Genomic DNA, 16973 nt, shown 5'->3' with positions numbered 1-16973 from the left:
CGATATTATTTTTAAGAAATTTTAATTGTAATATGTATTGACTCAAAATATAAAATTTATTTTGGAAAACTGTTATTTGACTAGTAAATTCCGAAATATGCCCTGATGTTTACACTAAAAAGTGCAATTTTATTTTAAATAATTTGTATGAATCCCTTGGAAAAATTTGTCTCATATATTTTATCTTAAGGTAAAATCTGAATTGTAGCCATGCATCAGGATGGATAGTTAGTATGATCTCATATTAAAATATGTATATATATTTATGTAAGACTAATCAAATATTATGGATTATAGGACTATAATTTTTGGGCATATTTAATATTCTGAGTTATATTTTACTGGGGTATTGTAAATAATTAAATATCACCATTATTCTTATAAATGTATACTTAGATGTATAGTATAATATCAATAATTTTAAAATTTCATGTTTGTGAAATTGTTGCAACATTTGTTACTGTTTCTTGTATGAAAATATATTTTTTATAAATAAAACATTGTAAAAAATTAACGTTTTTTATTAAATAATGTCTTCTCATAATCGCAATCGTTATTACAAAGCTGTCCACACTATTTGTTCCTTAATTTACTCGACACTTTTAGCAACTAAAATCCACACAGTCTCTTCACTTAACAATACAAAATAGGAATAGACCACAAAGGGACAACACTAGAGATTTTTTTCATAGACAAAGAAATTAATATTGTCTAGTCCTATTTTATTTGTTATAACGCATACACATCTTAGCCTACTTTTAGGCAAATGTTGGTGTTCCTAAGTTAATAACTAAGAGCTAGAAATTAATCATCACCAGCAGATCTTTTCGCTTTCCTCAAGCGTGGTGACTGTTTGGGTGTCTTAGGTGACTTTTCTGTAACAAAAAAAATAATTAAATTATATCATATTTATGAGTTAATAAGAAACAAAAAAAAACACTTCTTCGTGTTTTTTGTTATTTTCAACGTTTTATTTTTCTGTACTTACTAAGCTGGTTTACAACTTCTTTGGGCAGCCAGTCATAGTCAACATCATTAGCTGTACCAGTCTCTAGGGGCTTAGGAGCAGCACGAGGAGAGCGACGGCGGGCGAGGGATGAAAGAGCTTGCTGGCCGAGTACCAGAGCTAGCACACATGCTGCTCCAAGGAATACATAGAGGAAGAAGGTTTCTCCATCCAAGCCTTCAGATACTTCGACAATATTCACAGTCTGGTTGTATACGGCCTCCTATTGATAACATAACATAAATTATAAGTAATTACTATTAGATGTAGTATTAAGTTTTTTTTTTAAGGTAACTCCAATCCAAAAAAATAATGTGTTATATTATAAAATCATTTTAATGTTTACTTTCATAGACATATCAATTTTATACATATTAAATACCTGGTAGAAGTTTCCACTGGAATCCCTGTAGTTAAGCTGGATATTAAGTCCAAAAGGTCTGCCAGCAAAAGACTCGCTAGGGATGAAAGAATAAGCGAATGTGGCCTCTTGTTTTGGCTTCACATCTCTGTAATAAGGCAGTGCTGTGAAGTTCTGAATGTAGTATGTGTAGTCCATGGGGTATCTGAAGGATGCTTCCATTGTTTCAACAATGTAATCCTCTGAGCCTTTGTTGACGAAACCAACGAGGAACTCTACAGGAAATCCTGCTTGAAGATCTGAAATTACAATTTAAAGTTGAAGGTTAATCTACTGTTACATTTTTATTTACTGAAATTAGGTACTCATTTGGTTTGAAACTGTTTGCAATTATTTAGAAAGTCACATGTGATTTGAAAATTTATTTAATTAGACAAAATTGTAATAACTTATCTTGACAACACATTAATTGCCCTCTTTCTAACTTATTACAGCTTAAAACATATCTAAACTCATCTAAAGAAATATGAGTGTAATGAATATGTTGAGCTTAATTTAAAATCTTTTTATGAATAAAACTACTTTCATTCAACACTTACCGAATGCCACATCCCCATAACTGGAGATTGGTTTAATGAATAGAATGTTTGTATCTACATCCTGTGAAGACTTTATTACTGAGTCATCATCATCTCCTAGTGCATCTTCACCAACAACCTGGTTATCTTCACCTTCAATGTCAACTACATCATCTAATTCATCTTCATCTGCCCTAACAAGGATTGTATTGGCTGGAATAAAATATTATCTAATATAAAACCTCATTTGATTATGTATTTTGTATTAACATATGTTATATCAGAATTTTACTAATTAATTCATGTTAATATATATTATACAATAAAACAGATGTATACCTATCATCTGCCTTATTGTAAATAAAATAAATCACACAGTGTATTAGGGAAACATATAGGGATGTAGTTCATTGATCAATTTGGATGTACATTCAATTATATGACACCAAAATGAAATCAAATGTTCAAATTATATATTGTATTTTACGGGTAATGATGATTTAATATAGCTTAACTTATCATTTAAGCATAATATGTATTTAAAGTATAAAAAGTAACTTTACATATTTACCATATTATATTATAAATATATTCATAATTTACCTAATAATTTCATTCAAGTAATAATTACTATTAAAATATCAAATGTCAATGTATTTATAGGAACTTTCTTTCTAAAATAAAACGAATGCAATGCCACGTAATTCCGCAAATACTTTCTATTAAAATGTAGCATAATACTTACCACTTTGGAAGCAAAGCAAGGCCGCTGGTAAAACCAATAACATGAGATAAATTAGTTTCATTTTTTATAAGTTTTTATTTTAAGATTTTTTAAGAAAACAAGTCAATATCTAGAGGTGACTAAGGACCATTCACTTCACTCGACACAATACGGCCACCACCGCGTAAACTTAATCTCACCAATGCCAATTTTATATCCAACTCGATTGACGTGGAAGGAACACTTGTCACTAGTGCGACAGTGCTCTAAATAATAAATCGTACATTTTACCGTTTTTAATGCGTATTCGCATAATGTCCATAATACTGTTTAAATGGGTTTTAAAATAGATTTATAATTAGTATTAAAGTTTAATATTATGTTGCCCAAAAAAAATTATACCAATACAACAAAATCGTATTTTACATATTATCGGTTTTGTTATAGTAAGAGATATGAGTGTTTTTCAGCATCATATCTACCTATTGTATGTAGTGTTTATTGTTTATGTTATATATGTTTAAGTTATATATGTTGTATCTTTATAACATAAACTACAATTGTAATCAAAATAAAATAGTTATTATAAAAATAATTATAGAGTTATATAATGTCAGACTACAAATGTGCGCTTTATATATAGTAAATAACAAAACGTAAAACGAAAGCTTTCTATGATAAATTGTTAATATTATTGTTCATTGTAATAGTGCTTTATTCTTTTACTTGCGTATCCAGCCTAAGCTTCGTACGTTAGATATTAGAAAGAGCTATGGAAATCTCCGATAGGTAACCATGTAAGCGGCATGAGGATTGTGGGACCTTCTAAAACCCTTGTGATTGCTATCCTCAACACAAACAGGGTCTATGGAATCGATCAAGCGTAGTCAGAGGCGGATTTTGAGATTTCTAGGCCCAGGGGTAACAAAGTAGTGGAGGTGCCTAATTATTTTTAATTCCAATTTGCAATCGAGTACATCAAATTTTTTGTAGTTCAAATTAAATTATCTTAACAGCATAAAAACAGCAATATGAAGATCTAGTATTATAAAGAATTATATTTGTATTTAACTATGTATATCTATATTAAGCTTACTTACTATACCCTATTGTGGGGGCTTTTCTCTTGTTGAGACCCCAGCGACGTAATCTTGGATAGTGGCTGGTTCTAAGGGAAGGTTCCTTTAGGACCAGCCATAAGCAAATGGGGGTAAGAAGCTATCCTGATTTCCGGTTTTAGTGGATATTCCGTAGTAGAAAAATACGAACTGTCTTAACTGTATCCTCTAAAAGCTACTGCATACATCGACAACCATCAACACCATGGATGGTGAATACCACGTACTTTCAGATGACCCCTAACCTCAATCTCAATAATAGCTTATTATAATCACTTTACTGCTTACGTCGTCACAAACTTTTTATAATTTTAATATAATTTCAACCTGTAGTAAATATCAAATTTATATTTAGTATGAATCTACCGTGAGGTCATCTGTCTTCGGTTCAATGCTTATAAACAAAGATTCTTATTACGCTGTTTTGATTAAAACTCATATTATCGCATAAGTAAAACTTTGACATACTGTGGAAAAATCATAAAAAAACACTGTGTTTACTTTTGCACGATAATTGTATTTATAGCTTTGTCGTTCATAAGGTTTACTGAATATTTTAGTATATTTTAGTGCTAATCAATGGCTGGACTTTAGTTTAAAATTAAAAGAATAGAAGGACATTCACCGTGCCACAATAAAGTAAAATTGTTTTTAATATTCAATTAATAAATAAGAATAGTTATTCTCATAATGATCGAAGAATTTCACTCAAAATAGTAAAACAATATTTGTTAATAAGTAATAAAAATCAAAATATATATATTAAGTGACTATGCCAAATGCGCCTCAATAATAGATATTGTATTGCGATAATATATTCGGGAGTCAAAGGTCACGGGTAGTAATTCAAATTTAATTTAATTCTATTGTAGTCTTACGGTCACAGTGCCAATAAACAGTAATGGCGAACAGAGGTATCAATAGAAAGCAATGTTTTTGTTTCATGTGGATTACTTTTAAAAAAATTGTAAAAAATCTTTTATCTTCTTAATTTGTTATTTTATTTTTCTATGTTACAGTAACAAGAAATTCCTACAAAATATTAACAAGGCAGCTTTCAACAGCCTTTCCAAAATGTGACTTTAAGCCAAACACCTATTCAGTAAGTATTCAATATTTTACAGTTATTTAGAATAGGTAGGCAGACGGACAAATTAGCTACCTGGTAAATGGTTCCCACTGCCAATACACATAAGCACTGCAAGAAATATCATCCACCCATCGTCAATGCCCCACCAATCTTGGGATTTAGGACATTATAAGTATAGTTATAGGCTATGTGATAAAATGGCATTCTTGTACAAGCTATCAACACTTAAATACGATGATGACATTATCCAAACCGATTTTGGGCATATCGGCCAAAATCAACGGAGACTAACGCAAGGGCTGTAAATACTAATAAATGCAGACAATATTTCTTTACTCTTATAGTCCGATTGGACACCAAACAATAAGAATCAAATAGTCAGGTGCAAAACCAGCAGATTTACTTAGTTTCCACAGGACACGCGTGCAACATTTCTTAAGGATATGTTCTAACTCAGATATATAAATGCAGTATAATACGTCAAGGTCATTGATAGTTTTTCAATTATTTTGTTCGTAGGGTCCATCTTTCCAAAAGACGAACAAAATAAAAGCTGACCACATAGCACCAGCTATATGTAATATCTACAAGCGACCATTGGTACTTCATCAGGGACACATGCAATGGCTTTTCGACCACGATGGAAGACGATACCTCGACCTCTTTGGAGGAATCGTAACAGTATCGGTAGGCCATTGCCACCCGTGAGTTTGAAACATTTGTTATAATTCCTTCGTTATATTTCATAGGACTTTGTTGCAACGTTAATTTTGTTGGATGATTATGTAAGTAAAATGTATTAAATTAAATGTATAATTCTTAAATACATTTTTTCTGATTTTAGTAAAGTATCAGCTGCGCTGCACGAACAGATAGACAGTCTCTGGCACGTAACAAACATTTATAGACACCCGAAAATCTATGAATACGTTGAAAAACTTATTGCTAAGTTTCCTGGGGATTTAAAGGTATCTAATTAAGATTACGTTAAAGATGTAAGTAAAACTCATTTACGTGCGTCAAAAGTCAGATTATGTTGATAATGTTTAAAATACAATTTTAATATTGAAAAAAGAGCGAAAACGCAAAATATCGTTTCACTTTTATCATACCTATTATATTATATATAATGATGTTTCACTATAACTCTTATATAACTCAGGTAGTATATCTAGTAAACAGCGGTACAGAAGCAAACGATCTCGCATTACTCCTTGCCAAGGCTTACACGGGCAGCAATGACGTCATATCGTTACAAAGTTGTTACCATGGATATTCCAGTACTGTAATGGGTTTAACAGCCACGCAGTCTTACCGAATGCCCATTCCGGTACCCTCTGGTATGCATCATGTGCGTATATGTTTTTTTTTTTAATTATTAATACAGTCTTAAAATACCTAAAAAAAAAATATATTTGTTATAATCAGACCTTTCTTTTCTGCTTTACACATTAGTTTCAAAGTATCATGCTTTAATATGATTCTAAAAAACACTTTTCCGTTGATTTCGAATTATCTTTTCGATTCCGATAATGGAATTTTAATGGGAATGACATATTTTTACAATACACTTTCACTGAGAATTAAACCGTGTTTTAGTTTTAATTATTAAACGTATGCAGGCAATGCTACCAGATCCCTATAGAGGCATTTGGGGTGGTTGCCGAGACTCCATTTCTCAGGTGAAAAATTCGTGCGCCTGCGCAGGTGACTGCGTGACTTCTGATAAATACGTTCATCAACTCTCAGAGGTTTGTATACTACAACAGTACATGTACATAACAAAGATCCAACTACGCAATATATTTAGCCTTTGAGTTGAAATAAGACTAAGGTTTTTTATAATTTATAATTTGACATTATCAGCTTTTAGAAAATTCAGTGCCTGCTGGCAGAGTTGCAGCATTTTTCGCGGAATCTATCCAGGGAGTAAATGGCGCAGTTCAGTTTCCAAAGGGATATATTAAGAAAGCAGTTGAATTGATAAGGAAACATGGAGGTCTTTTTGTTGCTGATGAGGTGATAGACGTTGATACTTTTAAAGACCTGATATATATATCAAAATTAATTAATCAAACAATATTGGTTTACACGTCGATTATTACATTTTAAAATATTCTTTGTTATCAGGTGCAAACCGGCTTTGGTCGCACAGGCGACGCATTTTGGGGATTCCAGAACCATGGTGTCCAACCAGATATAGTCACCTTGGCTAAGGGAATCGGTAATGGATTTCCACTCGGTGCAGTTGTCACAACAAAGGCAATAGCCGAAGCTCATACCAAAAGTTCTTATTTTAATACTTTTGGAGGTAATCCAATGGCCGCTGCTGTTGGGAAAGCTGTTTTGGAGGTAAATGTATATAAATGAGAACTAACTATTTAATAATACTGTTTAAATAATGGTGTTCTTTAATAATAAAAAAAGAAAACTTTTATTGATACTTACTATGAAAATAATTTTGTAACAAAAAAATCTGGCTGATCTTTTTCACCGGTTCTCCTCAGCGCTACATGAATAAAGATTTTGACTTTGATACATTCAGGTTATTGAAGAGGAAGGACTTCAACAAAACTGCAAAGAAACTGGGCGATATTTTCTAGAACAATTAATGGAGTTACAAAACTCCCATCCTGTGATCGGTGATGTTCGCGGTAAAGGTTTAATGATAGGACTAGAGTTAGTAGAACCGGGCACGAAGCAGCCATTAAATTCGGGTGACGCGAGTGAAATCCTGGAATCGATCAAAGATTTGGGTATCCTAATTGGAACTGGCGGACGATGGCGTAATGTAAGTTTTAAAAACTCTAAAATAACTTAATGTGAATTAATATTTAATGTTACTTACTGTCCTTAAATTTTCAGGTACTGAGAATAAAACCGCCCATGTGCATCAACAAAAAAGATGTCGATTTCGCCATAGCAGTTTTGGATCAAGTATTTAATAATTATAAGAAAAATAAATAGCTATAAGTTAAATAAAAAAATATATAGTACATTCAATATTTACTTTTATTTAATATATATTAAATAATAATTCTTTTCTTACTATGTATTTTCGTTTAATATAATTATAATGTAACAGACCTGTAATGATATCTGCTCCTGGTTAGACTTTTACATATAAAGCCTTTCTTAAATCAAATCAAAATACTTTTTATTTTACACCAATAAACACATACTTTAAAGATGCACAAGCACACTTTCTTATTATATCATTAAGAGAAATATCTATCTGATTTCCCTGAGCAAAGCCCAAAAATAAGTCCAAACCTTTACTTAAGCGGTCATTTATACTTAAAGCTCAAATGTGAACTTTCTAAATTTATACTAATTGATGAAAACTAACAGAAATTTTATAATCTTAGCTTAATTTATATGAATTAGAAATATTTTATTATTATGTACCTTTTTTTATTCGTGTGTGTAACATTTCTAGACGCATTAATAGCGGTCAATGTCAGTATGAAATTTGAATGTTAAAATTGTTATGTCAAATAATCATTTGAGATTTTTTTTCGTCGCTGGTTCTTTCAGTTTCTGTAATAAAAATAATGTATTTTTTTTAATTTTGTTACACAGCGAGGCCTTTATAGATTTGTGGCCAATACAGACTGCAGGTCCTGTACCTGCTATAAATATATACTTTAAAAAAATCTAAATATAATTTTTTTTTTAAATAAAGGTGTAAAAGTAATATAAAAAATGGTATTTAAGTGTCAAGAAGATAGTTTTCTTACAGAGGTAACCTTAAGCCTGTCTTTTCAATTCTTATAATTAATAATCTTAATTTCTTAAAATTAATCTAAAAAAGAAATATGTATAATATTTTTCATTATATTGTATTTCATGATAACACTTCCAAAGAATAAATAAAAGCAGGTAAATGTCGATAAATAAAAAATATATTTTATGACCAATGAAACTTATAAAATAATAGCTAAAACTTTAAATAAATTTATTAACCTAAGAATTGATAATATTAAGTGCTTAAATATATACAAATATGAATTATAATAATAATATAATATAATAATAATTAAACTTTAAATTGACTTATCATTGATTACTGAAGTGTAATTTTACAATTAAATTATATTATTAAGAATGTACTATTTATGTTTATTCATAAAACATCATATAAAGCTAAGATAATAGAATTAGGAAGTAGATGGAGCGTAGATATATATTTATATGATTTAATAAAAGCAAGATAAATTAAAATATGATAACAATGAATTAACAAAAACAATAATTAAAGTCATCACACTTTGGACATTTGTTGCTTTATTGTATTCTGAGTGCCCAATATCCCTTTTATTTTATAACCTGAGCTATAAAGTATATAAAAAGGAGATTATGTATACATAAAAAAGATAAAGGTTTTCATTATTTGCCAGATTCATTACCAAAACCAATAATTGAAAGCTTCGGGTAATAAATATATTAAAAATATATTGTAATTGTTGCAATAATTGCCTGTTATTGTAATTGAAGTATGATTTCGCTTGCCCCATATCAAAAGAATTAGCTTTAAATCAATTAGATAATTTTACAGTTTATTTAATTTAAACTTGAATGATGTAATTTCGTAATTTCCTATTTCTTAAATACACATGAAATATTAGCTCTTCTATGTATATTATATTGTTATATCATATAATTAAATATATGTATATTCCAATAGTTCACTTCCAAAGTAATTAAATGTGAAGAAACTAAGGAGCCAATAGTTGAATATGGAAAGGTGTCCAAATTTGAAGGTTTCCAAATAACCTTAGAGAATACAATACTCTTCCCAGCAGGCGGAGGCCAGGTATATATATGTTTTAAACAGATTACAAAATATAAATACATCATTACATAATATAAAAATATAATTTTTGCAGCCTTTTGATTTAGGCTGGTTAAATGATGTAGAAGTATTGCAAGTGCTTCGGAAAGGAGATCAAGCTATTCATTTTACTCAGCAACCAATTGAAATTGGTACGGATGTAGTACAGAAAATTGATTGGTCGAGACGGTTTGACCATATGCAGCAACACTCAGGTTTGTTCACAACTGTTATATTATACTTACATGAATATAAAATTCTCGCTTTTCATGTAAATAGTCTAAATTTAAACTGCGAAGCTCAGCCATTTATATAATAAGAGATGCATTCCATGGATTCACTGTGTGGGTGTCGAGTCTATAGTGTGTCAAAGGGAAAACTGAGAATCTCTGAGGACATACCACCCGGTTATAGGTTTAAGGGATGTTATTCCTACTATCCATTTGAAAATTTTACACATCATTAGATGTTGGCAGGAGGACTTAATTCTTACTGACTGACTATTATCCACTTAAGATATCCATATCATATCATTCAAAGCTATTTTAATATATAAAGCTGAAAAACTTGAATGCGTTAATCTCAGGAACTACTAGTTTGATTTAAGAAAGCCTTTTTGGGGGTTCAGGGGATGAGAAAAATAAAGCAGTAATGTTTAACTGCTCCAGTGCTTAAGCGGTTATTTTATTATACATATAAAACATACAGGTCCGTCTCAAAACACTGGTCAAAAAAACAAGGGCATCTCATCAATTATGGTCAAATCTTGGACCATTGGTGAGGTGCCTCAAAAAGTGTCTTAAAAGTATTTTTTGGAGAGTAGATCTCCAGATTAGCTCCATCTAGCTGCTTGTCGCCCGTAATACGGAGTTGAAAACTTATATCACTGTTTAATATACCACGGTTACAGGTCAACATTTATTATCTGCAATATTGGAAAGAGATCACAGTTTACCCACGACCAGCTGGTGGTTGGGTGGCGATGAATGTTTCGTTGAGCTTGATTCAACATCCGTCAGTGATGAAACGGTACAGGTTGCTGAAGAACAGTGCAACAAACACATACGTTCGGCCACACCTGTCACAGTCAAATTTTTAAAAGCAAATGATCCTGATTTAAATGAAGTAATTATATATATTTTTAAAATTTTATTTATTATCAAGTTTCATATTAGGCTGAGTGAAATCGGCCTTTTGTGGCATTTTGGAATGGTTTATTTTTTTAATTTTCCAGCACAAATATTTGCATGAAATCTTCGAATGTCAAAATATTTTTTTTAAACAAGGAGCACTTCATAAATCCTTATTCATATTCGTTCTTTTGAATGGTAATGATACAGTACAGTTAAAGTATAAATTATAAATGTAAAGCTATCACCGGTTCAGAAATTAGATTCGAGAAGAACCGTCACATAACTCATCTTCATCTCTCTTTAAATATAATAAGCGATACATAAACTCTACGTATATTTGTAATTTGTATATTTATAAAAAAACAGCCTGTAAAAGTCCCACTGCTAGGCAAATGCCTCTTATCACATGCAGGAGCTTTAGAGCTTGTTCCACCACAGAGTCATTTCGATTTAGCTAGATACCTTGCCGGAAATCTTCCAGTATACAGGGTTATTGGTAATTTAACAAAATAAACTTTGTAGGAATTTTAAAAAGCGAACTTTAATCCGAATTTTTTCGTGTTCGAATACGAATTTCCACCAGCGTCCTTTGTGGTCATTTTATTTCGTTTCTTTTGAAATAAGTTCCTAGTTGTTATACATTTTTGGAGAGCTAAGAAGACGGTTATGTTTTTAAAATAATCTGCAAGTCAAGTTTCATAAGGTTTTTTTTTGTGTTTAAGGCATTTTTGTGGAAAAAAAATATAATAAAATCGTTTACCGCCTCGCATTTTTAAATTTGGACCGATAATTATTGTTTTAATATTAGCAAATAACCATTGTTTAATCTTTTTTTTTAAATCAGAAGAAAAAAAAATATTTCAATTGATACGTTTTTAAATAAATTTGAAAATATCTAAAAAAACGTGATAACTCAAAAATGACTTACTTTTGCATAATGCATATGGGGGTTAAAATTATTGTAAATAGTCAACCCTATCACCTCCTCACGGGAATACGTCGAATTACCAATAACCCAGTATATATAACAGTAGAAACAGTACCAGACTCCTTTGAAGAGAAGTTTTGAATACTTGTTTTTCTCGTTGAGCATCAGACGAAGTAGAAGTTCAAATTAAATACATGTAATTTCGCTACGGATTTAAACCACTGGATATATTCTCGGTTAAGATCGTCGTGCAATTTTGTCGTGTGCCCACAGGGTTATCGCTGTGACATGCCCTAATGTTTGGACTTTTTTTTTTAAATATATTTTCAGGCACACACAAGAGGGCTGCCTAAGGACTGCATGGATACAATACGCGTTATATGCATCGGTGATATTGACGAGAATTTGTGCTGTGGAACACATGTTACTAATTTAAGGTATACTTTACTTGAGGAAAAGACATGGTTAGTTAGATAAAAGTCAAAATATACCTACTAAATGCATGTGTATGCATATGTATGTATACACTTACACGGTACATATTTATCAAAATAGCATCTTTTTCAATTTTTGTCTGTCTGTTCCGGCTAATCATGGAACGGCTAGACCGCTTTTGACGGGACTTTCACTGGCAGATAGCTGATGTAATAGGGAGTAACTTAGGCTACGACAATTAAGTTTTTGTTAAATTCAAATGCGTCCGAAGTCGCGGGCGCAGCTTTTAGTAAAAACAATATAAAATTACGTCACTAATACATTTTTTTCAGTCAGTTGCAAATGATAAAACTATTAGGCGTCGAACCGGGGAAGAAAGGCAAGACAAATCTCAGGTTCCTTGTAGGTAATCGTGTTACGAAATCTTTCCAAAGGATGTTGGACAGGGAGAAGGCTCTAATAGGATTATTGAAGTAAGTACCAATGTAATTATACAATTTAAAATCAAATAAAAATTAAAACATAAAATCCTATTCTGTGCAAAACACTTTTAAGAACGAGTATACCGTTATTATTATATAAGAAGAGGTACAACTAATTTAATTTACATAAGTGAAAAGAAATAGAAACACGAGCCACAACAGAAAAAATTAAAATATATTAAATTTTATACAGAATGATAACATATTCCAAGCACAGGAGGAGCAAAGACAAACTTATAAAATGATAAATTGCAGCGATATCAAGCTCTAGAATAATCTATGGTATTCATTATGGATTAGTGAAAACATGGCATTTAATATTAAGTAATACTTTTTTGATTGAGTATAGACCATTTATCATAGACAATATTAAGGGTGGTTTTCACTATCACAATTTTGTAATAGGTATATAGGATGATAAAGCTCTCTTCTCTTGTCGCTTCTCCGCGAAACTCTTGGATAAAATTCATTAAAAAAAAATTAACTATATATACCCTCCCTCAAACAAATTCTATAAACTAAAAATATAAAACTGTGTAAAAAAAAAATTGCTTTACAGAAATGAACCAGTGAAACATGAGGAATTAGTGTCTAAACTACAGAGAAACTTGAAAATAACAAATAAGAATTTACAAAATGTCCTGTCAGAGTTAGCTCAATATGAAATTGACAAAATAAGAAATACTCAACCAACACCAAAATATTTATTTATGTTTAAAAAGGAGGCTAACTCTGACTTCAACCGAGCTATTTGTAAAGGTTTGGAAAATGAAGACATATTTGTTTTTGTCGCGTCCGAAGACCAGGATAAGCCAAAAGAAGGTCAAATTATTATACAGGGTGCTGAAAGTGACTTTAAAGCCTTAGGACAACAGTAAGTATCTTTAAATTAAATGGCTACCTAGTCCATTAATAAATAATTTTGACAGTTGTTTTCACTATAATAGTTTTGCGTGCAATTTGGATCGTTAATACTTTCTCATTTTATATAATTACCTTTCATTCAATAAGGGCCGATATTACACACAAAAAAACATTTGATTTTTTGCCTTAGCAAGGATAAGATATTTTTTAGGATAAGCTTAGAACGCCAAGTTTCCGACTCCGCAAAGTCAATAAATCATTCTTGGGGCAAGGTATCCGCTTCTATAATAAAATTCCACAGACATTTTTAACTTTGCCGTTTCATAGATTCAAGTAAATTGTAAAAAATACATTGGTATAGAAGGCATATTATTCGATACAAGATTATATTGATATAAAAGCGTGGAGTTAATGCTTGTTGACTTCCAGGCAGGAGAGATAACATACATATATGATTGTATTTAACTAACATGACTGTATTTTTAAATGTTGAAAAAGAGTAACTACTGAGTTTCTTGCCGGTTCTTTTCGGTAGAATCTACATTCCGAACCGGTGGTAGTTTTACTTTAAATAGTCTGTTAAATGACGATTCAAAAGTGCTTGTAAAAGCCTACTTGAATAAAGTATATTTTGATTTTGAAATTCATACATAAGAACTGATAAAGGCAAAAACTTAGTTATTAATTAGTGCCGTACCAAGCAACAATACATAGTACTGATGTGTTCCAGTTTGAACAATAACATAACAGTTTTATTGTTATTATTTTCAGAATAACTGATTTACTTAAATGTAAAGGAGCCTTTAAGAATGGTAAATTTCAAGGGAAAGCCGGAGACTTGGGAGGTATTAATAAATGTAAGATGTTGATAGAAGATTACTTTAATAATGTTGTGTGATATAAATAATTATACTAAAAATAATAAATGTTGTTTAATTTTGACATATAAATGCTTTATAAATACACTATTTAAACATTCAGCTATTATAATTATACATTCATATTATGTAAAGTAATTTCCATTGTACCCTATTGAAATTACTTTAGCTTTATAATATTTTGACACCAATTCATGGAAACTGGCAATGATTTCATCGTTAATTTTCATAATACATTCTAGAATGTTATAGAATAATTTTCTATATTATCAAAAAAAATGCCAATATGTAATTCCATTATTCTCAGTGAAGAACAGTCCTTTAAGAAAACAATCAATAATAACTAAAATAAATATACTAAACGTGTCTCATCGACATAATATAAGTCAATTAATATAACAATTCTCCTGGAAATAAAACAATATTTTTTACCTATACCATTTTACATTTTTTTTTTAAGGTTATACAACATACAGTGGTACTGACTCTTTTGTAACAATCTCTTAATTATACTCCAGTTTTTGATTATTGGTTAAACCAGGATTAACTTATTTGGATATAATCTGTTGTATTCAATGAGTCTAGGTAATATTTGGCTTTTATAATCTGTAGCTTTCAATGAATCTAGATAATATATTTAGATAAAATTTAGTTTACAGGGTGACTCATGCGTCGCTCTTGCATGATTGGCTGCCATCAGTCAATGATCATTCGGATTACAGATATACAAGCTATTCTGACTTTAATCAGTATTTAAGGTACTGGAAGTGACTCGGTATCCTCTCCACATCCCATACCTAAGAAAGAGATAGCAATACTGTAAAATTAGTTGATTATAGATTGCATACAAAAAAATTAGTACCATTGTATAAACCTTATAATATAATATATAAACCTTTTATAAACCTAGTGACCATTTCTAGGCATACACTATAAGAAAAAATAATTCATTTGATTTGAAAAAGAATAAAAGTATAAATTATGTATATTCATATTTTTATTGTTTAAAGCTTTATCCAGTTATAGGTAATATTGATTGCCTAACCCAAAATATATATAAAAGGTTGATTATTAACTAACACAATGTACCATATGTTAATATGCCTTTTCCTTACAATCAATGGAGTTTGATGCATTTATACTGGCAATAAGTTTTTCAATGCCTAGATTAGTCCAATCCTGTGAGAGATCATCCAAGTAGTTGTCGAAATCTATAAGGTCCTTCTGTACACCGCGCTGTAGTAAGTGCGAAACAGTTTCCAATACATATGGCGTTTCTAAAAACATATAAGAACTTTTTATTTTATTATTATTATAATTTTCCTAAATGGCTGAATGACATAACAGTTGAAACAATTAAATTAAAATTAAATTGACCAAAATAGTAAACCAAATTATTTATTAAAAATTTTAATTTTAAGAATATTAAATATGTCACAAAATGTCTTATATCATTGTTTTTTTTAAATTTGTTATGTGCCAAAGATGTAACTAAATAAAACCAACATTAATTTGTTAATAACAATTTACATAAATTAATATTACATTGAATTTTATTTGAGATACAGATAAAGGAAGATATACTCACGGAACAGCACTTTGTTGGCATCCTTTGGCTTCCATTTTCCTTCAGTGTACTTGTGTAGCTTTATAGCTGGAGTTTCCAAATGTTGCACAAACTTTTTATTGTCAATCTAAATAAAATATTTAATTAGAAAAATAGTAATTGTTTCTTTAAAACACATAATCGTTTGTTATTATTTATAATATTTTATTATGGTAGACTTACAACTATGAAGACAGCTGATGGAAAATGTTCAACAATCTTTTCAGCGATCTTTTGTCCTGGACACTTTTCAACTGTATTATCTCGGAAATTCTCACAGGCAGCATAATAACCAGCTATAACTCTGTTATCAGCCTGGGCTATTGTCTCTATCTACAATTAATAAGAATAAAATGTTACTCAATTGCTCAGAAATAAGACTAAATTAATAATAAATATGGATTAAACTATAATTACAGTTTGTTTGTCAGGCTATGGTAATAAGCATTTAAAATGTTACCTGTGTGAGGGCAATTTCTGCCATTGGAGATAAATAATGACTATGATGGAACAATGGCACCGTATCCACAATATCTAAGTCTTGGTTTTTGGCTCCCGATCTGATTTTAGTACCATCAGCAAGTAGTACTCCATTCACAGCACAGTGCGGATATTTCGCCGCATGTAGTATTAGTTTTGCATAGGCGGATGTTTCTAACGATACCTCGCCCATTTTTAATCACTTTTTAATTGATAATAGTTGTATGGAATGTGAAATAAAGTTAATTATAAATAATTGGTAATTATATGCAGAATCAGGATTCAGCAATAGCAGAGTAATATTAATGTCAGTTGTCACTAACAAATGTCAAATTTTCATGTCATTACATACATATGTAGAGTAAAAATTACACTTGACAAACGTTGTAATTGTAATAATGTAACAAATTATAACAAATAAATATTTTTAATATATGTATACTTGTATTAAAACGT

At 30.4% G+C, this 16973-nt stretch overlaps 4 protein-coding genes across 4 annotated transcripts in view; 1 reads left to right on the top strand and 3 right to left on the bottom strand.

Annotated features, from left to right (window-relative positions):
* The window catches only part of LOC113394226 (phosphotriesterase-related protein), a 193339-nt gene that overhangs the window by 104551 nt on the left and 71815 nt on the right, over window positions 1-16973 (bottom strand). The window lies entirely within an intron of this gene.
* L(1)g0320 (lethal (1) G0320) lies at window positions 501-2910 on the bottom strand. The gene is made up of 5 exons (XM_026631480.2): window positions 2691-2910; window positions 1967-2158; window positions 1389-1666; window positions 989-1229; window positions 501-875 (listed from the first exon to the last, which is right to left on the bottom strand). Exons 1-5 carry the CDS (start codon window positions 2749-2751, stop codon window positions 805-807), a joined length of 843 nt encoding a protein of 280 aa, XP_026487265.1. The 5' UTR covers window positions 2752-2910; the 3' UTR covers window positions 501-804.
* Window positions 4625-14479, top strand: LOC113394274 (alanine--glyoxylate aminotransferase 2, mitochondrial). The gene is made up of 17 exons (XM_026631517.2): window positions 4625-4701; window positions 4807-4889; window positions 5397-5581; window positions 5722-5845; window positions 6040-6228; window positions 6500-6628; window positions 6744-6896; window positions 7008-7229; window positions 7423-7668; window positions 7743-7784; window positions 9565-9693; window positions 9767-9926; window positions 10622-10836; window positions 12103-12209; window positions 12540-12680; window positions 13249-13563; window positions 14325-14479. The coding sequence occupies exons 1-17, from the start codon at window positions 4689-4691 to the stop codon at window positions 14449-14451; spliced, it is 2580 nt and encodes an 859-aa protein (XP_026487302.2). The 5' UTR covers window positions 4625-4688; the 3' UTR covers window positions 14452-14479.
* LOC113394273 (ER membrane protein complex subunit 8/9 homolog) lies at window positions 15416-16799 on the bottom strand. The gene is made up of 4 exons (XM_026631516.2): window positions 16498-16799; window positions 16221-16370; window positions 16020-16125; window positions 15416-15708 (listed from the first exon to the last, which is right to left on the bottom strand). Exons 1-4 carry the CDS (start codon window positions 16708-16710, stop codon window positions 15527-15529), a joined length of 651 nt encoding a protein of 216 aa, XP_026487301.1. The 5' UTR covers window positions 16711-16799; the 3' UTR covers window positions 15416-15526.

Source organism: Vanessa tameamea, chromosome 16, assembly GCF_037043105.1.
Source record: "Vanessa tameamea isolate UH-Manoa-2023 chromosome 16, ilVanTame1 primary haplotype, whole genome shotgun sequence".
Taxonomy (NCBI): domain Eukaryota; kingdom Metazoa; phylum Arthropoda; class Insecta; order Lepidoptera; family Nymphalidae; genus Vanessa; species Vanessa tameamea.
The sequence above is the reverse complement of the archived record's forward strand: the minus strand, read 5'-3'. Positions and strand labels throughout refer to the sequence as shown.

Bases quoted from the DNA above. Each gene is read 5' to 3' on its own strand.
- LOC113394274 (XM_026631517.2), top strand. The intron at 4,890-5,396 runs GTAAGTATTCAA...TTTTGTTCGTAG, and splicing joins TTAAGCCAAACACCTATTCA to GGTCCATCTTTCCAAAAGAC. The intron at 5,582-5,721 runs GTGAGTTTGAAA...TTCTGATTTTAG, and splicing joins TCGGTAGGCCATTGCCACCC to TAAAGTATCAGCTGCGCTGC.
- LOC113394273 (XM_026631516.2), bottom strand. From the start codon at position 16,710: ATGGGCGAGGTATCGTTAGAAACATCCGCCTATGCAAAACTAATACTA. The intron at 16,371-16,497 runs GTAACATTTTAA...TATTAATTGTAG, and splicing joins CAGAAATTGCCCTCACACAG to ATAGAGACAATAGCCCAGGC. The intron at 16,126-16,220 runs GTAAGTCTACCA...TATTTTATTTAG, and splicing joins CATCAGCTGTCTTCATAGTT to ATTGACAATAAAAAGTTTGT.